Here is a 24,431-nt window from a genome sequence, read left to right as displayed (position 1 = left end):
TTGGAAACAGAATGTGGAAAAAAAAAAAAGGAAATAGAATGTGGTTCTGAGAAAGCTGGTAGGGGAATTTGTCAGTAGTAAATAAGGCAAACTGTATCAGTTAAGCTGTTCTCTTTTGTCAAAAACAGATATGAAAGATAACTGAATTAGTTTGGCTTTAGACATATTGGAGCGAGATTTTGCTGGAGCTGCCTTCCCTCCCTCACACTGAGGCTCTTCCATACCCACTTAGGAGTCCCACACTGCAGAGAGCTAACTCAGCTCCAAGAGAGGATGAGGAAGATGAGCTGGTTGGGATCCGGGAAAGCAGTGAGATGGGACAGTTCAGTCTCCATGTGTAAATGTAGGTCATGTGTGCTGAGATCAGAAATTTCTCTTATTAAACACATTCTACGCGATTAATACAATGTATTAGGCTTATGAGACTCAATATAACTATATTTTTGCACAATGAAAACAAACTGTATGCCTATCCTAGACGGGACTTCAGAAAATCACCTTCCAAATTCTTCCTTGCATGTGATATGACTTCTCAATCCTCTATTGACACATCTGAAATACTCATGATTCCAAATGTCTTTGATATTTTGTAATCAGGAATCTAGGCTGAAAGAAATGCTGGACAGGTTATTTAGTTGCTGAAGGAATGATGATGCACTGTAGAACCCCGAAGCAGCTTCTCAAACCCCACTTGGAGAGACTCTTTGATGGTGCTAATGAGCACTTAGAAGGAGCAGAAGTTCCTACTTCATTTACAACTTCTGGTTCTGCTTTTCAAAGTTGAACTTATTGAAGAAGTGACAAGAGTAAATCTGCAATGTGTGTTTCTTTTTTGCTTTAGTGTTTATAATTACTCAAGATGATGTATTCTGCAAATACACAAAAGGAAAAAAATTCAGTTTTGTTTAGCAGCCTCACAGGAAGAAAGTGATTTAGTGTTTTATCAAATTTTTAGGGCCACAAGCCGCAGCAAGAAATACATTACACTGACAAAGTTTCACTAAATAGCATTTACCCTTACAACTTGTGAAGCACTCTAACACTTTTATTTTATTCTGTCCTGCTTTGTTCTTTTTTCTTTCTTTCCTTTTCTTTTTTCTTTCTTTCTTTTCTTTCTTTCTCTCTCTCAGTGCTGACTGAACCCCTCCATACTCCATTCCCCACCAAAGGGATCTTGGCCTGCATCTCAAAAACACTGGATCAAATGGTGGTTATACATTAACAAGGATTAATACAAAAGATATTTTAAAAGTCATTTATACTACCGGGGCTAGGGAAATAAAGCAAATCCCCATGTTACAGACAAGATTATAAAAGCAGGCTTCATGGGCTTTTATTACTTCTTCCTTTACTTTAACCACCCCTCCCCCCCAAATCTGTGTTAATTAAAGTAATGCTAGACTTGAATATGGTCTCGGTGTAAAAAATGCACACCATCCAGCTAGAGTAAAAATCTTCGTGGGCTCCCCAGCAGTGGCTCTAGGCCTTTCCTAGGCACTTACAGACACATAGGTCTATATAGAAAGATGGAGTTCTGCTCTCTGTTTTAATAATATAGTCATGTACTATATTCTTCAACTTGCTTTTTCATTTATTAACTTGAATAATAGCTAACGTCTATCAAGTGTGTGTGCAAACCCGCCCCCCCATGCTATGCACATTACATTAACCAGCTTTTGGAGGATTTGTTAAAATGTTGCAATTGGATTCTTAAGATTTCCTTAGTGAAAGATATTTAAGCACATTGAGTCCCACTTTGGGCTCCCTGTGGGGAGCCTGCTTCTGTCTCTGCCTCTCTCTCTCTGTGTCTCTCATGAATAAATAAAATCTTAAAAAAAAAAAAAAAAAAAAACGACGGATCTTCATCTATTTGTTCAAAAAGTCTTACTCTACTCATCTGATTCACATTTCCTTCCTTGTCATTTTCTCCTTTGTTGAGTTTAGAGCCTCCCATTCAGCAAGTGGGTCTCCCTCAAACATCGAGGGATTCCTGGATGGATGCGTCTGTGCTTGGTCCTTCTCGGGCTGCCTGGGAGCACCGGGTCTGGTGAGCAGGCTGCCCGGGTGCAGGCAGGAGGAGGAGCGGCCAGGCTCCCTCCTCTCGTTGGGCATTGCAGCCCTTACTCAAACCGGCCCTGTCCCAGGGGTACAAGAATTCACTAATCCTGCCAACATCTCCCTAGAAGCAGACACACCTTCTTACTGCAGCTTGGCACAGAACTAACTATTCATTTAAAATTTAAAAACTGGGGATGCCCGGGTGGCTCAGTGGTTGAGCGTCTGCCTTTGGCTCAGGTCGTGATCCCGGGGTCCTGGGATTGAGTTCTGCATCAGGCTCCCCACAGGGAGCCGGCTTCTCCCTCTGCCTGTGTCTCTGCCTCTCTGTGTGTCTCTCATGAATAAACAAATCTTTAAAAAGATAAAATAAAATTTAAAGACTGAGTAAACAACCACTGAAACTAGATGTATCACTGGAAAGAGATTCTTTCACTAAGTTGTAGGAGCTGATGAGCCTCAGATAAACTCCAGAATAACAAGCACCAGCAGTATGATGAGGTCCTTCAACAAAATCTCAGTGAAGACCTGGAAGAGAGACCACATTATCTGAAGGCACAGACTGTCATTCCACCTTTGCTCACTGTTTTCATCAGGACACATCATCGTCACAAACCCAACTCAACCCTGCTGAGGCAAAAAAGGGAATTTATTGGTATGTTATAACTTGGAAGTCCAGGTACACATCAGGCTTCAGAAAATTCTAAATCCAGGCTCAAACTAGGTCAGCAGAAATCTATGGACTTCCAGTTTTCTAGGTCTGCTTTGATTTTCCAGATCGGCCTTTTTCCTATCCTGGTGATGTCAAGGCAACCACCTCCGTCTCTGCACTGCCATTCTCTCCAGTTGTCTGTCTCGTGGGAAAGAGAAAGGCTTCCCGCTCAACAGTCCCAGCAAAGTCCCAAGTCAATGTCTCAGGGGCCGGGTGTGGGTTGGGTCCCCACCCCTGACGCAATCACTCTCAAGCTGTGTGGTCAGGGCCCACCCGGAGCGGCCAGCTAACCCAGCACCACCTGACACACACTGAGAACACAGGTACCATCACCCAAAGGAGGAGGACCTGATCTGGGCTGCCAGAAACAACCAATAACTGCCCGGCTCACCATGACAAGAGGAGCTGTCTGGTATCACAGAAATAGAAGATTCTTTGGAAGAAAAGGACCACAGGGCCATCAAGAAAGGGAATAACATTCACAGGGATATTTCAGAGGGTTTAGAGGGATGCTAGCAAGCAGAATAAGGTCTCTCAAAATATCTACACTGTAGTCCCTGGAACCTGTGAATACATCATCTTCCGTGGCAAAAGGGACTTGGTGGACGGAGAAGATTGGGCGCCCTGTGGCTGGTTTTAGGCTCTAGGGAGCCCCACGCCAGGGACAGAGACAGACTGCTGTTTGCTCAGGGCGGCCCCCAGCCAACAGCTGGCAAGGAAACAGGAACCTTGGTCTTACAACCCTCATGGAAGTAAAATCTGCCAACTGACCCCAACAGAGCAGGGAAAGCAGGGAAACAGATTATCTCCTAGAGCCTCCCGGCCCCGCCAACATTCTGCTGTCACTGGGTGAGACTGTCCGACTTTTGACCTGATGAGCTGTAAGCTGCCTAGCTTGTGTTGTCAAAACTACTGAGTCCACAATGACTGGTTATGGCAGCAACAGAAAACGAATACAGTTGGCATGTCCCTGGCAGGTGACTCTCAGGGGGGAAAGGTCTAAGGGCAGCGGAGAGCCCCCAGCAGCGTTTTGCCAAACTATTCCCCCCTGAGAACTGAGTCAGGTGCCTTAGTGATGTGATCTCATCTGACCCAGCGAGGCCGACAGGAGAACCCAAGTACTATCACGAACACAGGGGCTGCGTGCCAGGGTCACACGCCTCCGCAGCGGAGGATGAGTCAGGATGCAGCCCAAGGTGTGGGTCATGGGAAAGAGCTCGTGCTCCTTCCACCACATGGCACTCGGCGAGTGAACAACTGGGAGTCAGCTAAAGACAACAGACGCCAAACAAGAGGCACACACATCCCACAGTGGGAGCCGAGGGCAAAAGGAGCCACGGGGGGAAAGACTTCACAGAGAAAGAGGCAGGGGCACCGGAGCTGGCCTAGGAGGAGTGCGCGCTTCCCAGGCAAAGCAGAAACGCAGAGATGTGAAGAGGAGGGGTGGGGAGTCCTTCGGGGGCAGAGAGAGCACACGGCTGGTGGGGTGGGGGGTTGGGGGGGAGCTGGTTGACAGACAAGTCAGGCTGGAAAACTGGGTTGGAATCATATTTCCAAAGAGCTTTGTAGGCCACGCTAAGGAATTTAATGTATGTGCAGTGGGAACCCATGAAGATTCCTAAGCACAGAGTGGCCTGGCCAGGCTACATTTTTAAAAGTTCCTTGGGCAGCAGGACCCAGCAAGGATCCGGGACCTGCACTGGTCTAAGGCAGACATGATCAGGCCCGTAGAGAGCCATTGTTTGCCGAGGGCCCCATCTGCGTCAGGGAACAGTGCTTAGTGCTAATCCTCACAACAACCCTATGAAGGAGCTCTTAGCTTCTTTTTATGGATTGGAGAGACAGACTCAGAGAAGTTGGTTAGCTCGCCTGAGGTCACACAGCAACTGAATGGCCAAATTAGGATTTTAATTTGAACTCCTGTCAGGGAGCCAGATGTTAAAACCTGTGCTTTTAATTACAGAAGGGGAAACAGAATTAAGAGCTATTTTAGAAATAAATGTATGGGGATCCCTGGGTGGCGCAGCGGTTTAGCGCCTGCCTTTGGCCCAGGGTGCGATCCTGGAGACCCGGGATCGAATCCCACGTCGGGCTCCCGGTGCATGGAGCCTGCTTCTCTCTCTGCCTGTGTCTCTGCCCCTCTCTCTCTCTCTGTGACTATCATAAATTAAAAAAAAAAAAAAAAAAAAAAAAAAAAGAAATAAATGTATGGAATTTGGTGACCAATTAAAAGGGAGGCAGGTTGAGTAGAAGGGGGAGGTCTCTGTTGTACTGACAGGAAGCGCAGGATGGAAGAACCTACTGCTTCTCAACTGGGGATAGCACCACACCCCTGGGGGCATTTGGAACTTGGGTGGGGGGTGCATAGTGGTGGGGGGGGCTGTCTTGGTTGTTCCAGTGCCTGGGTGGGACCAAACATCCTTCAGGGCACAGGACTGTCCCACTCAGCAGAGAATTGTCACGTCCCAAATGCCAAAGTGCCCCTTCCTAAAAGTACTGAAGACAATCTCAAAGGATATCTACCTGCCAGATTACAGAGATGTGGAAATGAGAGACTGAATTTCAGAAAATATATTACACCAGAACCCATGGGACAGACAGGATGACACTAAGGGAAGTCACAATGAGAGAACGTTCTGGAAAATATGCAACGTCAGTGTCAAAGTGTGGTCTCTGGAGCAGCAGCAGCAGCAGCAGCATCTGCAATCAGGTTAGATGCAGAACCCTGGGGCCACCTAGACCTGCTGAATTGGCAGCCCTGGGGTGGGGCCCACAGCCTGAGTGCATCAAGCGCTCGGGGTGATGCTCACGCACAGTCAGGTGTGAGAACCGTGGTTGGAAGGGCTGGACAGAAGGTGGGGGAAAGCCGCGCAAGAACAGAGAAGGAACGAGAGTTCCGGGGCGGTGGTCAGCAGCGACAGATGCTCTGGAGTCAGGCAGAGCAGCCACTACACGACATTGAACAAGATGCTTTCCACGGCTTTGCCAGGAACAATTTCAGTGGATGGACAGAATGGCAGTAGTTTGGGTCTCAGCAGGCTGAGGAGTTTTTGGAGTTAAAAATAAAGAATGGGGAGTAAAAGGAAGAGAAGGAAGGGATCAGTCGTAGCTCAAGAGGGACACGGGGTCAAGGGAGAGTTTTTAGAACTGAAAGAGCAGAATTATGTTTATATACCACAAATATAAAGGGGAAAAATAAACAGGAAAGGAAATTATAGAAACAAAGTGCCAGAGGCCTTTGGACACCGGACAGGTAAGATCTGAGCAGTGCTGCATGGGAGGGGCAGAGAAATACTGTTTGGAATGGGGCACATCCTTCCAGAAATAGAAAGGACAGAGCAGCATTAAGGTGAAGACGTTGGGGAAAGAAGGGTATTTGGCGCTGGGCAAGGTGCCTGGCACCCAAGGTGCTCCCAGGACTGATGAGACCCATCACTTCAAATGCCATCCCAGTTTGCCTATTCAATAGCTGTGTGACCTTGGGCAAAGTAACAGACCTGTCCGCGTCTCAGTTTCTCCCGTGCGTGAAAGTAGATGCCAGATCTCACATGGACAGCAAAGGGGCAGGAGTTAGGAAGAGGTCTTCAAAGATAAGGAAATTTGGGGTTCCCATGGTGCACAAGAGGCTGCGGACCAGCAACCAGTGAAAAGCACATCCAGAACATGGTAAGAGGGTGTGTGACCAGAACTTAAGGGCAGAGTGGTGTAAAACTACAAAATGATGTCCCAGCTCTGAACTGAGGTCAGCTTCTATACATACCAAACAGCATACGATTCCCAGCCCAGGACTGTGTGGTTCCTGCAAAGAAATAGCTGCCCTGATGGTTAACTTTAGTGTCAATCTAACAGGGCCACAGGGTGCTCAGGTAGTTGGTCAAACATTATTCTGGGTGCTTATGCATGAGATTAGCGGTTCAATCAGTGGGCTTGAGTAAAGCAGATTGCTCTCCCTAATGTGGGTGGGTCTCACCCAATAAGTTGAAGGCCTGAATGGAACAAAAGGCCAACCTGCCCCAAGTAAGAGAGAATCCTCCTGCCTGATGGCCTTTGAACGAGGACATCCATGCTGCCTGGGTCTACAGCAGTTTTGCCCTTCAGACTCAAATCAGGACATTGATTCTGGAAATTCTATGCTTTCCAGTCTCCATAATCCTGTGAGCCAATTCATTATAATACATCCCTTTTATACACACACACATACAGTTGACCCTTGAACCACACAGATTTGAACTGCTTAGGTCTACTTACACGGACTTTTTTTTCATAGTACAGTATTATATAGGTATTTTCCTTATAATTTTCTTAATACTTTCTCTAGCTTACTTTATTGTAAAGAATACAGTATATAATACATTTAACACAAAAAATATGCGTTAATCAACTGTTCATGTTATCGGCAAGGCTTCTGGTCAACAGTAGACTGCAAGTTAAGTTTTTGGAGAGTCAAAAGTTATACACGGTTCGGGGGGGGGGGGCACCCAAGTGGCCCTAACTCTTGGTTTTGACCAGGTCATGATCTCAGAGTTGTGGGATCAAGCCCTGCCTGAACTCAATGCAGAGTCTGCTTATCCCCCTCCCTCTGCTCCTCCCCACCTTGCTTACACTCTCTCTCTCAAATAAATAAACTTTAAGAAAAAGTTATACACAGATTTCTGACTATGTGGGGTGCAGAGTCAGCACCTCTATGCCCCACATTGTTCAAGGATCACACATATATCACATGGGTGCTGTTTCTCTCGAGGCCCTGATGAATACACTGCCTAACTGCGTGATCTTATCATTCATTCCCTTGACTGAACAAAGGATGTGAAATGGCTGCTCAGTGACATGAAGTTCTAGGCAACTCAACTTTCTTTTCAACTGCAATCCTTGCAGGAGAAAGAGCAGGTTCGTGGGAAAGGGGTGTTCTGAAATGAAGAGAGAAAAAAAAAAAGAAAGAAAGAATAAGCAGAGGAATTACTAAGGTAGAACAGTCCAAAGGGATCACAAATGTTAAAAAGAAAGATTTTGACCAAACAAAATTAAGAAAAAAGAATAGGGGCTAAAACCAGGAAACAAAGGCAAGGAAAAAGCCCAATGGCATCAAAGTTGGGGGGCCGGGGGCAAAGGGGAGTCTAATTAACATTGCTGTTTCACAATTTTGATGTAGAATTTAGTGAGTTTTTGGAAGGACAACACTGTGTACTGTATTACAGCTGGAGAGTTAACTTTCCCAGGCAGGAGGAACTGTAGCTGTGTGTCTGGGTGGCAAGATAAGAGTGTTCCAAATCATTTATTTTAGAAAAGAAATTCTGACTCAGGAGCAAGCAGCCAACTAAGTTCTGGAAAGCTCGGACTATGGAAAATTTGACACTTCCTCTCAGCAGAATTACGTATAGCACAGGCCCCCTTCCAGAACCAACACGAACACTTCTCAGGCAGCCTACTCATATACCCCAGCATTCATGTCTCTCCAAAGCTGCGTTAGTTCCCCTGGAAGAATGTGAAGGATCCATCATAGCCGAGCCAAACGGGTGCCTTAAATGACTGAAGAGGCGTCAATTTACGTGATAGATTTTCATTTCCTGTATTGTTAGTGAGTGGAGATCATAGCCTCTTGTCTCCCAGCAAAAGGCTGGAGCACTTTGAAGCAAAAAGACAACTTTCCGGGGGCACCTGGCTCAGTTGGTTAAATGACTCATAGTTTCCACTTGGGGTCATGATCTCAGGAACCTGAGATTAGAGCCCTGCATTGGGCTCCATGCTCAGTATGGAATCTGCTTGTGATTCTCTCCCTTTCCCTCAGCCCCTCTCCCTGCTCATGTTCTTTAAAATAAATGAATAAAATCTTAAAAAAAAAAAAAAAAAAGACAACTTTCCTTCCTAAAGAGTGTGGAAGCAAGAAATTCAGGCACAATGGAAAAATGTGCCCCTTCCATCCCCCAAAAATGCTGCTGTCATGTTGGCTCTTATCAAAGGACTATTGTGTTCCTAGTACAGGTGCAGAATTAGCTAGTGATGTAGCAAATATGACTTCAAATGCTAACTCATTTTATAAACATGCGATGACCATTATTTTTGAAGAAATTAGGGCAATTGCAAAAAAAAATCAGTACTAAGTTTATAAATTGTTAAATTCTGCCTGGATCTTCATGGACATTTGCAGGAGAGCATTAAGTATGTTTTACAAAACACTCTTAAAAGAGTGACACAAGGTGAAGAGCTTTTGGGTGCAGTCAGGCACCCTTCTGGGCACGGTGTGCACTCCATGGGCCCATCCACTGGACAAACCAGTGCCCACTATGAACGTGCCAAACGCGATGTGAGAAACTGTGAACACATGAGTAAGACTGCTGTTGTCACGATCCTTGAAAAATGTAAATTAGACACCATACGGTGGGTTCCCTTTGTATCCAAACACAATCACAGTTCCCCATCACGCTCTGTAAGCCCTGCCCCACTTGCCTGTGTCAACCTTTCTACACCCCCTTGCTCACGAAGCTGTCACCACGCTGACCTGCCACTCGAACCTCTGAGCCAGTTCCCTCCTGGGCTCTTTGCAAGTGCAGTTTCTTCAGCCAGGGATATTCTCCCCCCTGGTTCTGGCTGGCATCTTCCAGGGTACAGCTCACCACCTTATCTACACTAGCCCTCCTTACCCCTTCCCAGCCCAGGTCACTATCACCTCACATTCAGAAGTGAAGGGTCTTATCTCATTGTGTCCACTGCCATCAACCACTAGCAGGTGAGCTCTACGTGGCCAGAGGCCCTCTCCTCACTGATATGCTCCTGCCAGCACTGGGTATTGAGCAACAAATTAGTTATTTGCTGAGTGAAGGACTCTGCCCTCACAGAACTCATAACATATGTCCTCAGTCAGTGACTGGTTGTTGAAGGAAAGGATGAACTAAGGATTCTTTTGCCTAGACACGTCATCAGGGACATGTATGCTAAACCATCAGGCCAGTAAAGTCTCAGAGAATGGATCTTGTCCTCAGAGACTGCGGGGAATGGGGCTGAGTGCTGACCTGGCAACCAGTGACATCAGAGTTCCCTGAAACAGATGTGCACCCATCCTGGAAAGAGGAGGGGTTTGGCAGCTACTGTTGCCAAGTCTCACCAGGATGATGCGTGGGACAAAGGAAAACACAAAAGATAAATAGAGACTGACAGAAAAGAAGTCCATAAAACCAGAATGAAAGCAAGACCACAGAAAGGAGTAAAACCCTAACATGTGAAACTCTTTCACTCAGGGAATTCAAATCGATTTTTAAAAGTATGTAGACATAAACGTATGAGCCAAGAATTGAGAGAGTTTGTAGAAAATTTGAGATCATTCTTGGTAGGTTTTTAAATTGAGAAATAACACATGGATCATAATTTATCCTCAATCATACAAGTCACTGGTTTCTGGTATATTCACAGGGTTGTCCAGTTATCACTATCTAATCCCAGAACCTGTTTATCAACCCCAAAAGAAACCCTGTATCCATTAGCAGCCACTTCCAATCCCTTCCCTCTCCCTGGTCTCCTCACCAACCACTCATCTCTTTTCTGTGTCTTTGGATTTGTCTACTCCTAACATCTCATATAATGGGAATCAGACAATATGTGACCTTCTGTGCCTGGCTTCTTTCACTCAGCACAACATCCTCAAGGTTCAGCCATGTTGTGCCAAGGAACAGGACTTAGTTCCTTTTTATGGCTGAGTAATATTCCCTGGTGTGGACATACCACAGTTTGTTTATTCATTTATCATACGTTGATGGCCACTTGGGTTTCCACTTTTTAGTTATGATAATCCTGCTATAAACTTTTACATACAACTTTTTATGTCAATCTATGTTTTCAAATCTTTTGGGGAGACATACACACATGTTGGAATTGTCCATCATATGATCCTGGTGGGTTTTTAATGAGTAATTTGTCTTCTAAGGGAAACTAATTTCAATTCACATAAGCTAGAGAAGCCAAGAAGCAAAAAAAAAAAAAAAAAAAAAATCAAGTAGTATAAAAATTACTAACAGAAATGGCCTTTAGCATGTTGAGTCCCCTCTTCTATGTATGTACCTTGTCAAAAAAATCTGAACATCCCATGAGGTTTAATCTTCACAATAATCCTACAGTGTTCTCATCTCTTCTACAAATGAAGAAATGGAGTCTGATCCAAAGGGGCAAGCCACCCAAGATCACAATAGAATTCAGACCTAGTAGACATGGCCAGCTCTGAGAGGCCAGAAGAGAAAGGCAGACCAATAGAACATTCATGACAAATACCCATGGTCTAAATTCCCCCATCAAGGAACTGCAGACAAAATTAAAAACAAACATTAAGCAATATCCTGCTTTCAGAAAACACATACAGAAGCTAAATTAAAAAGGAAACAATCCAAATTTGAAGCAAGGGACTTTTATTCTATGGGTAGATGAGCTCTTCAGGATTTGTGAGCAGTGACCCGACAGTCCCCTGGCAGCAGTGCTAGGGTGATAGGAAGGTGAGCAGAGAGGGGACAAGAGGGCCAGTTAGGAGGCTCTTAAGACAAACTGGGGAGAGGAAGAGCTTGGAAGGAGAGAGCGGAAAGAACCTCCAGGATACTTGAGTGCCTGGCCACAAAGTGGGGGAGAGACAATGAGCAAACAGCAGAGGTGGGAGCATGAGGCTTGAGGGAGGAGCTATCGTTCTTTTTTTTAAATTTTTTTAAAAAATGTTTTCTTTTTAAGATTTTATTTATTCATGAGACACACAGAGAGAGAGGCAGAGACACAGGCAGAGGGAGAAGCAGGCTCCATGGAGGGAGCCCAACGTGGGATTCGATCCTGGGTCTCCAGACAGAATCACCCCTGGGCTGAAGGCGGTGCTAAACCCGCTGAGCCACCCGGGCTGCCCCAGGAGCTTGCTTTCTGAGTGCACTCCTTCCTCCCTTGGCCAGTTGTCCTGCAGGGTAGTGCCACTGGGCTCAAGAATGAGGCAAAATCCATGCCCACATACCACTGATGAAAACAACCCATAGACAGGTGCCACCCTTTCATATACAGTTCTCCTCTTTCCAAGGGTTCCCTGTAAATTGTCACTCTTCTTGCTAGAGACCTGGACTGCTTCACTATATTATGAACTTCTCGAATTCCTAAGAGTCAATGGAGACCAAAAAATGTCAAGAACATGTGCTGAACATCTCCTTGATGCCTCCCTGCAAAGCCTGGCATAGCGAATGCCCTGCACACAATGAGTGCTAAGTGAGCACTGATTGGCAGAAGAAATTATATCCCCATCAGAACCACACAGCTGTGTTTCCAATTCTGCTGATTCAATATTTCCCATCAGAAGTAGCTTTTGATCTTTCAATATTGCAAGTTTACCCTCATGCACATATACTACAAAGTATATGTAGTCTTTTGTGATCGAAGTGAAAGCTGTCTGTAGCAACCTGAGGCACAACAATGACTCAGAAAGCAATCTTTTCCTTGTTTCTCAGGCTGGTAGGGAATAATTTTTTTTTTTTTTTTTTTTTACTGCTGGTAGGGAAATTAAACCTGGCAATCAAGTGAACAAAAGCTAGGCTAGGCTGGCTCTTCCAGTTATAGGAACAAAAAAAGCCAAAGGACGTGGGGCATTTTGGAAATTCAAAGGCAAAATAGCTCCCAACTCAAGCATGACCAACTAGGCCTGTGCTGTCCAATGCAGTAACCACTGGCCACAGTTAGGTATTTACATTAATTAAAGTTAAATAAGATTAAATGTGTACTTCCTCAATCATACCAGCCACATTTCAAGTGGACTATGGCCCCATATGGCATAGGCTACCACAGTGCGTAGCACAGATACAGAATGTCCATCATCATGGAAAGTTGTTTAGGACAGTGCTAAACCAGGCCAACTGTATGATCATGGTCGTATAGCAGGGGTGGGGGAGTGTTCCATTCTTCACTGACTGACATTCAAGTTTGACTTTCCTGGACAGATATCCTCAAGGATGTTTCCAGGCCATTGATTCCACAGATCAGTAATTATAGTACTTTTTCTCATTTTGGGGTGCTAGGCACTGGGCTTTTTCACTGCTCAGCATCACACTCCCAGGACCTAAAACAATGCCCGATTGACAGTATGAGCTCAAAAACTATTTGCTGAATAAGAGAACAGATATACACACAGACAGACATATCAGTACATCCTTACTTTTTTTCATTTTGTCTTTGGGGAAAACTGGCTGGCCACCAGTGTTTGGGTTCTAAACACTGTCTATACACAAAGACACGCACAGGCTGGTTTAAGTCACAAAATTAACAGAAGTTGTCTAAAGTTTTCTGAGAACTTTGTATTAACAACATTAATGTTATTATGTAACAAAATATCCCAAATCAGAACACTACCCAGTGTTTGTGGGTTTCTCTAAGAGGATTCTATGTTTCATAACCAACCATGAGGGAGACTGGAGGTTAAACGACAGGTTTGCTTCTAAATGGCACCAGAGCGCCCTCTTGTGGTGAAGTGTAGTACCTGTATAGTCTTAATTCTTTTTTAAAGAAACCAGTGACTTAATGCTTCTAACAAACCTGTTCTGACCTGTAACTACTCTGAGAATCAGCCCAGGAAAGTACCTCGACAGTAAAATATAAAATATGGCAAGTTGTGTTATTGAAAAAAGTAATTACGAATAATTTGTCACAGAACTATCCAAAGAAGTCATCCACATACCTAGGAAGCCACAAAATACATCAAAATTGCTCTTTGGATTGGATATTCTGGATAGTTTCTATTCATCCTCTGGTTAAAAGAAAATTTTCAAGTTCAAATATATACGATTTTTCCTTGTTTGGTCTAACATCAACAATATTCTTTGTTGCATCCAACTTTTTTCACTTTTGTCTTAATATCCTTTGGCTTTGTTTCTTCGTGCAAACCATTCTTTGAAAGGCTGTTCTGGTTGTTCTTTTAAACTTTTATAAGCTGGATAAATCACACCCAAATTGGGTTTTCAAATAAAAGATACATGTGACTTTGGTCACTTTAGACAGTTCCTGCAAATTCCAATTTGATATTCTATGGCCTTTCGAGGGTAGAGGATACCTACAATGATCAGTTTCTGCAAAAGCAGAACTTTCCAGTTCTGTTAATAATGTTGGAATGCTACCTTAGGTGGCAGAGTAGGAAAAGCTGATTTATTCCTAATGATCCTACTGAACGTAGTCTGTATGAAAGATAGAAAAATCACTATTTGCACTAGACCCCAAGATGCTTCCAAACCTAAGTCAATGACTGTATCTGGGGATTCAGAGGAAGACTCTTTCAAGGGTAGTCTCATTTAGCTGGCTGATCACCAGCATCTGAGTCTCCTGGGTGTTTGTTAAAAATGTAGACTATTTCTTGGACCTACACAAGACTTACAAACATCCCTGTGGAGTTTGGCAATGAATCTGCATTCTTATTAAATTCCCCAAGAAAGAACTGCTGTGGATCTAATCAATTCCAATATTAAGCAACTGTCAGAAAATATCATTTGTGTTTGCTCATACACTTCTGCTTCGTTTTAAACTTTTTTCTTCTTGCATTATCTTGACCATTCTTGGTATGAAAGATGTTGACCTGTTTCACCTTCTTCTCCAGCTAAACCATCCCAGGAGCTATTCCCTACTGATGATCACTTCCATGGTTTAACCTCATTCCCTTTTTCTCCCACAAGTGATGGGGTTCAGATAAAAAACTATTCTAAGAGTGAATCTGCTGATAAGTAAAATAGTTCTGGTGGGTAGTATTTCTTAAAAAAAAAAAAAAAGCCAGAATTACATTCATATATTAATCTAAATTTATCCAGGCTAGAAAAATAAAGACCCTAAATAAGTTTACATTACCGAAATGGTAAACTTCAATTTACAGACAACTGAATTAGGAAAGTTGTCAATGCACTTCCTTTAGAACATAATACTATTACAGACCTTCTAGGATAAACCATCTTTTGCTGATATAACCAGAAGGAAAAAAAATCCCACCTTTTTCCCTATAGAATAGCAAGGTTTTAGGGGTGCCTGGCTGTTCAGTTGCTTAAATATCTGTCTTCAGCTCAGGTCATGATCCTGGGGTCCTGGGATCAGAGCCCCACGTTGGGCTCCCTGCCCAGTGGGGAGTCTGCCTCTCCCTCTGCCTCTGCCCCTCCTCCCCAGAGCTCATTCTCAGGTATGTGCCCTCTTTCTCAAATAAATAAAAATCTTAAAAAAAAAAAAAAGTAGCAAGGTTTTCATTATAAGCTATTCTATAATACTTGTACATATGATTCTTAGTGTATTTGTTACTTTAAAAAGATTATTTCAGAGAGAAAGAGAGGAGGTGGGGGTGGGGGGAAGGGGCAGAGGGAAAGGAAGAGAAATGTCTTAAGCTGACTATGCACAGAGCATGGAGCCTGACACGGGGCTCGATCTCACGACCCTAAGATCATGACTCTGAGTTAAACCAAGAGTCGGAGACTCGACGGACCACACTACCCAGGCACCCTGTTATTCTGATTTAAGGAAAAAAAAAAAAAAAAAAAAAAAGGCAGCTGAGAATAAAGGAGAGTAACTTCATATCTAGATCAATTTCTTCTATTTCCAACTAATTAAATATGAAGTGACAGCAAAGAAAAATTAATGTTTGTTTTGTATTTGTGATGCACAAAGTACTAGTTGAAAGGTATTACTTGGTATGTGCTCATTCAAAATGCTACGTGGGAATCTGCTCCACTCAGACCACATAGTGTCTGCCTAAGACCAACTTTAGCAGGAAGGAAAACCTTCCAGGTTGAATAACCTGGGCTACTGAAGTTAGCATGCAACCACTAGACGCCTCATTACCCATCGCCAAAAAAAAATCTGGGCTCCAAAGTTCCTGCCAAATACTAGCACAATTTAATATTTCATCAACCACATCTAATGCTTTTTCTTTTCCTATGTCATGGTCTTTCTTGGACTAAGTTGAAGGAATGTGTTTGGCTCATTCATATAATAGGACCCTGTAGAGGGCAGGAGGCATGATATGGACAAAAGGGCCCCAAAGTCAGAAATCTTAGGTTTGGGGGCGCTTAGGTGGCTCAGTCAGTTAAGCGGCTGCCTTTGGCTCAGGTCATGATCCCAGGGTCCTGGGACTGAGCCCCACATCAGGCTCCCTGCTCAGCAAGAGCCTGCTTCTCCTCTCCCTCTGCCCCACTCCCTGCTCATTCTCTGCCTCTCTTTCCAATGAGTAAATAAAATTAAAAAAAAAAAAAAGAGGGCACCTGGGTGGCTCAGTGGTTGAGTGTCTGCCTTTGGCTCACGTCATGATCTCAGGTCCCTGCAGGGAGCCTGCTTCTCCCTCTGCCTATGTCTCTGCCTTTCTCTGTGTCCGTCATGAATAAATAAATATATAAAAAAAATCTTAGGTTTGAATTCGGACTCTAACTCAAAATCTGTGAGATCTAGCAAAGAAAGCACTAAAGTCCTTTGCCCCAAGCCTCCACAAGTAGCATGGGACCACCAGTCCTCCCGGCACAAACAACACGGGGAAGGGGCAAGGCAACCGGTACTGATAGCGCTGGCAGGATGGCCTCTAACACTCAATAAATGTCGAGTGAATCTGTTATCTGAGCTCTACCCTAGAGGAGAACCAATAGATTCTGAAGCCTTGAAACAAGGCAAGATGCGGAGAATAGGAAGAATGCTTTCCCAGGAATGGTAGCTACCATGGACAATATAAAAAGCCCAACACGGACCGAAGCTCAGAGACAAATTGCTTTAACATCATACGACATACACAAACTCTGCCTACCCCCACCACACACATGCAATTACTTCCTTCTAACCTTCAGACTCCACAATGTCATGGACCTTTAAATTCCCAGATCAAACACAGGTGAAAAGAAGCTAGAGGCACTGGTCTAGGATTCTGGGTACATGTGCATCATGTACCGGGCACCATTTCAAAGCACTACACGCGCAGGTGGGATCGCTTTCACAGAATAACAGTCTAGTTATCCCCATTCTAGGAAGGAGGGACTGGGCATGGAGACCACAGGACTAATCAGTAGCAGAACTAGGCTTGGGCTCCACAGCTACAACCCAGGCACCCTGTGTCTCTCAGAGAAATTATAGTGAAAGTCCTGAATTCCAAACACACATTATGACTTTAAACTTGAAACAATCCCTACCTACCCATGTCAGAACAATATTACAATCCAGGTAAAATGTTAAAGTCATCATGTGGGCTTACCAATCCTTTACTTAAGTTGTCAAAACACATCCTCCATCACAGATTATGTCCATTGTACAGATACCAAGACTCAAAAAACACCTGCAAACAAAGAGAACCAGAATTTTCTGACACCAAAACCAAACATTTTCAGCTTCCTCTTATCCAAAGGAAAATTGAAAATAAAATCTGCATTCTTAACATGTCTTAAATTTAGAACTTTGACAGGGAACTTGGGAGCATATATCAAAACTTTAATTATACCCTATGTCCTACAAACCCCACGTCCAGGATCTCTCTTACAGAAATACTAATACAAGTAAAGATACCCGTAGGAAAAAAAAAAAAAAAAGATACCCGTAGAAGGAGGTTTACTGCAGCAGTGTGTGTTATGACTGAAACAAAAAATAACCTGAATATCCAACAAGTCAGCTATATTGTAGCAGAAATATATGATGGAAAACCATGCAGCCAGTGGAAAAAAATGATGTAACTCTAGATAGACTGACATCCAGAGATTTTGGACATTACTAATAAACAAAAAAGTAACAGGATATATGCAGTTTGATCCTACATTTATTTTAAAATAAACTACGTTTGCATGTGTATAATATATATGCTGTGGAAATATAGAAAAGGGTCTACAAGAATACATGCCCTTGAGAAGAAATCTGGGAGGCAGGAAGGGTCATCTCTCATTTTTTACTTTCTAGAATTCTGAGTACGTTTGAAGTTAACCTCTTTTGAAAAAAAAAAAACAACAACAACATAAATGTTTGAAGTAAAAAGGATTTATTTAGGAGGCTAATTTCTAGAAGAAATAGGCATAGTTTAGAAATGCCCTTAAAGGGGATCCCTGGGTGGCTTAGCGGTTTAGCGCCTGCCTTTGGCCCAAGGCGCGATCCTGGAGTCCCAAGATCGAGTCCTGGGTTGGGCTCCCGGCATGGAGCCTGCTTCTCCCTCCTCCTGTGTCTCTGACTCGCTCTCTCTCTATGTCTATCATAAATAAATAAATAAATAAATAAATAAACAAACAAACAAACAAATAAATAAATAAATAAATCTTTAAAAAAAAATGCCCTTAAAACAGAAACTTCCTTCTTCCATCTGCAAGCCTGGGAGGGCAAAGGAAAGGTAGCACTGCCACAAAAACCTCTTTTAGAAGCTCCTTCAGGATGCTAAACTAAGTCATCCATTTCAGAGATTTTTAAAACAAAGAATGCCTCTTTTCAGATGATGTCATAAATGATATATAGGTCAAAACGAAGGCTTTTATAATTAATAAATCTTAGAAAGGAAGTATGTAAAAAAGACACAGAACAAATGACTGAAGCTACACAGTTTTGCTACACTTTATTCCAAGTTGGCCCTACTTCCTAATTATTTGAGGGAACTCAAAATCTAGTGTCCAAATGTAAATGTCCATCATATATTGAAAAATAATCTTTACATTTGTACTGTGACCCAAAATTGGCACACTTAAATCATATGTGAGTCAGACCCTTGATACAGTGGTCAAGTGGTCAACCCTTGATACAGAACAAAATCCGGGAAGCGGCATAGCAAGTCAGCTATGCTCTCATTTATTAAACTCTCAAACTGAACTATAATCTTGAGAAGTTATACACACCACAATACACCTTTGCACAGGTAATTTTATTATCTCCTGTGGGTGTCAACAGTGCTCACAGATTGTAATTTGAAACATTCAGAAAGCACATACCTGAATATTATCACATTTCTTTACATCATGATTCAGTAACTATTAGACAGTTATGTCTGCTAAATACAGTGAACAAAATGGTATAAACATTTACCATTCCCTTGTAAACAAGGCTTTTGTGCACAACAGTAACAAATGGAATTAATGCATACCAGAATATCAATAAAGAAAGACCTTCTCTTTAAATAAACTATTCTGTTTATAAATAAACTCTGATTTTTTTTTTAGTACACATTTACAGACCTGATCAATAAAAAGAAGTAAGATACCTATTTTCCTTTAAGAAGAAAATATTGAGAGATGGACCACTATGGAAGAACTCACCTAGGAAAGGGGGGCAGAAGCAAGCAAAGGACAATAGAGAGTTAAAAGTACTGTCATACTACAACCTATATCTGTTAGAATACACCAACACAAGGACAGGATTGTCTGGGAAGGAGCTCATTTTTACTTGAATTCCAGCAAGTTGCAATCAATCTTGTAGTACACATAGGGGTAGTATTCCTGTTGACTCAGGTTTAAGCCCGGAATATCCATAGGAGCCTACAGAAAAATCAGACAATTATCCAATTGAGTACTTACAGAAATCAAAAAAAGAAGAAATTAAGTATTACCATCTACCTTCTTATTGAAAACCTACTCTGAGCTAAGTTTATGTGTTTATGCTAATTTAATCTGAGTTAGGCATTATTACTCCTATTTTGCCAGTTAATACAGTGGGTAGTGAAGCCAGATTTAAGCACTCACTGACTCCAAAGCCTGAATGTGTTTAACCAGGACCTTATGATCCTGTTTTGTGCATAAGGCATAAAATTACTTTTTAAATCTCAGGCTTGAGATATCGAGTTTATCAGACACATGGCTTATTAAAATATTGAACAGAAGTAAACTAAGCATACTTTAATGATATCACTTATTATTTACATGTTTTAAGAATATACTGGTAGGGGGCAGCCCTGGTGGCGCAGCGGTTTAGTGCCGCCTGCAGCCCGGTGTGTGATCCTGGAGACCCAGGATCGAGTCCCACATTGGGCTCCCTGCATGGAGCCTGCTTCTCCCTCTGCCTGTGTCTCTGCCTCTCTCTGTCTCTCGTGAATAAATAAATAAAATCTTAAAAAAAAAAAAAAAAAAAGAATATACTGGTAGGAAGGGCACCTGGATGGCTCAGTCAGATGGGCATCTGCCTTCAGCTCAGGTCATGATCTCAATCTCTTGGGATAGAGCCCTGCATTTGGGGTCCCTGCTCAGCAGGGGAGTCTGCTTCTCCCCCAGCCTGCCCCCACTCATGCTCTCTCTCAAATAAATAAAATCTTTAAAAAAAAAAAAAAAAGAATATACTGGTAGGAAATTGAGTATCAAATAGTTGAACCTTGTATTTTATTGACAATTAATGAAAACCTAGAAAGCAATTTCCTGCATTTTCTTCTATCAAAAAACCTGTTTCACAGGTTCTAACTAATGCAAAAGTAAGATACTACCATCCTAAAGTGGAAAATAATAAGATATTTGAAATTAAAAATATGAACTAAAAGCCCACTACAATTTTAAATGGCAATAGCAACAACACACACTTTGATTATACTCTTTGTTTGAAAAAAGATATAGGGCAGCCCTGGTGGCGCAGCGGTTTAGCGCCTGCCTTTGGCCCAGGGCACGATCCTGGAGATCCTGGATCGAGTCCCGCGTCAGGCTCTCTGCATGGAGCCTGCTTCTCCCTCTGCCTGTGTCTCTGCCTCTCTCTCTCTCTGTGTCTCTATGAATAAATAAAATATATATATAAAAAAAAAGATATAAATACATCACTTTAGAAAAATGGTAGTTCCCTTCAAAACACTCCTCTACTGACTTCACTACTTGTACCGAATACAATCAAATTAACTACTTATTTTCTTCTCTGCAATTTGGTAAACAAGTAGTATCACTGGTTGCTTCTTTATTTCTGCAGCTATAAATATCTGATCTATAGCAAGACAATGACTGGCTTAGAAGCAAAGCACCGCTCTTAACTAGTATAAAACAGGGTAAACAATGTAAATTACTTGCTATGCTTATCTAACAAATTGAGAACCTCAAAGTAATTTAAAAAAAAGATTAAAAATACAATATTTACTATCCCCTTTCCATTCTCTCCTTCCAATAATTTTTTTCTGAAATTCATTCCAGTTCCTACTTTACAAAGGTGCCTAGTAAGAACTTACATCAATAATAGCTGCCGCACTGCTGTCTAGGTGTTTATACAATTCATATAATACTTCTCTTAGTTTCTTCATTGTTTTCTTATTGGGCTGAAGTAGCATTGCTTGGAAGTTCACTGGCAAACCATACCTTATAAGGAAGCAAACATATAGTATATAACACAAATATAAACATATAAAGAGATTTTCTTTTCAAAGCAAATATTCTCATAGTCTTCTTTAATCACAGTTAACAGAGACACGGCATCTCATTTCAATGACCACCTTTACAAGTTCAACTACTATACAAAGAAACTCAAATCTTCTCTGGTCCTCACTCCACTAGAAATGTTTCCTTAAATGAGAGCCCATTGTCTACTAGGAATTACTTTTAATTTTTCTTCAATTTTTAAGATAATATATGAATGCCCTCAGGAAACAGCAATAATATATACACTTAGAGGAGACACCTTCACAATAAGGAGCAACATAATTACTCATACCTTGAAAAGTCCATGAAATGTATAAATAGCATGGCTGCAGGTAAGGATTTTGAACTACTTCTAATATGAGCAAAATGTAAAGAGGATCACAAGATGATTGAGATTTTTAAGTATCTCAGAATAGTAAAATATTTCAGGTCAATACAAAACAATGATGTCAAATAAATCATCAGTATAGTGTGTACCAAACTACACATAAAGTATGTAAAAGATCTTCTTTTAAATAAGCACTAGTGGGCAGCCCAGGTGGCTCAGCGGTTTAGTGCCACCTTCAGCCCAGGGCCTAATCCTGGGGACCTGGGATTGAGTCCCGAATCAGGCTCCCTGCATGGAGCCTGCTTTTCCCTCTGCCTGTGTCTCTGCCTCTCTCTGTCTCTCATGAATAAATTTTTTAAAAAATCTTAAAAAAAAAAAAAGAACAAGACTAATATAAATGTCTGATACAATCTCTGCCTCATGGTGTCCCTTTGGTTTTTCCACATCAACTTCCCATTACTGGACTGTGTGCTGTAACAAAGAGGTCTAATGCAAAAAGATCTATAAACTCTTCAGTTCCAAGTTTTTCAAGTAACTTTCTTTACCTTAAAACAGACTCAACAAAAACCCTCAACGCTTTCACATGAATCCATGCAATAAATGCCTCACTGAAATTTACTTTCAGCCACCGTACAAGTGGTCCCTATAAAAAGGAAAAAAGAAAACATCACCACAAATCTGATCTTGAAAATGGCAATTAGAGATAAACTAAATATTTTTAAAGGAGCAACCATTCAATAAGAATATACAGAATTAAATCACATAATAATTCACTTTAAAAATGTTTCATTATTCTCATTATCTTGGACACTTGATCTTAAATAAGATTAAAAAGGTCAGCAACTACTCTATAACCTCAGTAGACGTGAAAATTCATGGAACCTCTTCACTACACAACAAAGTTATACATTTTAATATATATATAAACTAATACAAAATATAGATGTGCTCTAGGTTTGAAAACCAAATTATAAAAACCTGAAGTTACACAATACATTTCAGACATTTAAAACAGAATTCAATGTACAAACAACTTCTTGGGAACAGGATAAACAGTTACGTAGTAAGTCATTCAATACATATCCCTAGGTCTTAATTTTTTCATCTATAAAATCAGAGATGTTGATCTAGATCCCTTAATCCTCTTCATATTCTAAACTCTTAATGATTCTACTACATAAAATAACTTCTCTTTGAACTTAAAATATTCAGTATTATTTACAGTACTAAATAAAAATACTCCTTTAAAAAAACAGATTTCAAAAAAATTAATACTGCCTCTCAATACATAAAAGACGTACATGATCAGTTCAGCTAAGTTATTTAGATAACATCATTAGGCTCATGTGATGTACCAACCAATTAAGACAAAGTGAAAATCTCTGGTTAAAGTATCTGTTCTGGGCAGCCCCGGTGGCTCAGCGGTTTAGCGCCACCTTCAGCCCAGGGCCTGATCCTGGAGACCTGGGATCGAGTCCTGCATCGGGCTCCCTGCATGAAGCCTGTTTCTCCCTCTGCCTGTGTCTCTGCCTCTCTCTCTCAAATAAATAAAATCTAAAAAAAATAAAAATAAAAAATAAAGTATCTATTCTTTAAAAAGGCTCTGGACCTTTTAACAATGTTGGTTTTATTGGTCAGGGTTAGTTTTCTCCCAACTGAGAGGATATGGTTTATAAAGTACTGACAATTTGCTTCTCTTGCATCATAAGAGAAATAAATATTCAACTCATTCGGGTTTCCCCTTCCATGCAAGTTTCTAGTCTTCACAATAATCCAGCACTTAAAAATAACAAGGAAATTGACACCATCTTCCCTTGTCACAATTCCATGCCCTTCCCCCATTTTGCCTAAAACATAGTAACTCTCCAGTGGTTTAAACAGAAATTGGTTCAGTATGATTGCAGCATTAAAAAAATTTGCCTCAAGAAAATGAAAATTCTTACTGAAAAGAAGTACTATTTAATTAAAATAATTCCTCACTATAGAGGCATTAACACTGCATTTAAAATTAATTCCTTATATGGACTTAGAGTAATTAATTTTAAGGTATGGACTTCAAGATAACTATTCACAGATCTAAGTTTTGCTTAGAAAAAATTCATTTTAATAGAAAAAATAACTAAAATCAAATGTCTTAAAAGTAAAATCAGTTTTCTTCTCTTTTAAATAAAAAGGAAATAGCAATACTGCTTTTTCTTCTGCTCAACACTGATAATACTAAATATTAAGAACACATACAAACTGCTTTTTCTTGTCAGTAGAAAGCCTGTTCATTTCTTCTTTATCTGCTTTCATCTCCTCTTCATTATACTGGAAGTCACGAACGATGAATCTAAATTTGGGGAGGGAAATACAAATTATCTGTGCTGTGTCTACAGGTGATCTAACAAATTAAAAAACAAAAAAATAATCATCTTACTTGTTTTCCCTGGCTTTGTGTCTGAAGTCATCAACCGCCTTCCTAAACAAGGTGACATTACAAAGGTAACTGTCTTGGTCCTCTGAGAGAACACTGTGGAGAGAAAGAAAGGTCCACTTAAAGCTTTCTGTTTACTGCTCTCTTTCACACTGAGGGCAGAATTCATGAAACAGGAGGAGGAACAGGAAGATATGGTAGCCCTTCCCAAACCACCTCAATGCTAACCACCTGTACTGCCTCAGACACTGTTTTTATTTATGATGTCTTAACAGCCCTATGACATTTACCACTTTCTAATCCAACAAAATCCAACATTAATTCAAGTAAAATGTTCAAACTCTAAGAACCATGTTTTTCAATCTATCAGTGCCAGGCTAGCTGAGGCAAAACCAGTAACTAGTTTATTCCAGACTCTTCCTGCTTCCTCCTTCTCCTCCAGAAACCAAATTCTCTCTACCTGTCTCCAGCCCAGCCCCCTGAGGTCTGGTTCACCCTCTCTGAGCTGCCAGTACCTCCTACCTCAGATCTTTCCTTTTCTCCCACCACATCCTAACTCAAAACCAAACAAATGCAATAGTCTAAATAACCTCTGACAAAACACACTTTCATGCATCTCAGGGGTTCCTCCTAGGCTCTAGA

General features: G+C 41.6%; 1 protein-coding gene across 4 annotated transcripts in view; it reads right to left on the bottom strand.

The window, feature by feature from the left end:
• Positions 1-417: 417 nt before the first annotated feature.
• ATP6V1C1 (ATPase H+ transporting V1 subunit C1) overlaps positions 418-24,431 on the bottom strand; it is a 60,289-nt gene continuing 36,275 nt past the window's right edge. For 3 of the 4 annotated variants that reach the window (XM_025450352.3, XM_025450350.3, XM_025450351.3), the window contains 7 exons: positions 23,793-23,885; positions 23,612-23,705; positions 21,919-22,016; positions 20,859-20,985; positions 19,112-19,203; positions 16,959-17,039; positions 418-869 (listed from right to left, as the gene is read on the bottom strand). In XM_025450352.3, coding sequence (XP_025306137.1) covers positions 16,970-17,039; positions 19,112-19,203; positions 20,859-20,985; positions 21,919-22,016; positions 23,612-23,705; positions 23,793-23,885 — 574 coding nt within the window. In that variant the 3' untranslated portion in view covers positions 418-869; positions 16,959-16,969. The remainder of the gene's footprint in view (positions 870-16,958; positions 17,040-19,111; positions 19,204-20,858; positions 20,986-21,918; positions 22,017-23,611; positions 23,706-23,792; positions 23,886-24,431) is intronic. The other variant, XM_025450353.3, reaches the window with a different exon arrangement.

The sequence above is a fragment of the Canis lupus genome, chromosome 13, assembly GCF_003254725.2.
Source record: "Canis lupus dingo isolate Sandy chromosome 13, ASM325472v2, whole genome shotgun sequence".
Lineage (NCBI taxonomy): Eukaryota > Metazoa > Chordata > Mammalia > Carnivora > Canidae > Canis > Canis lupus.
The sequence above is the reverse complement of the archived record's forward strand: the minus strand, read 5'-3'. Positions and strand labels throughout refer to the sequence as shown.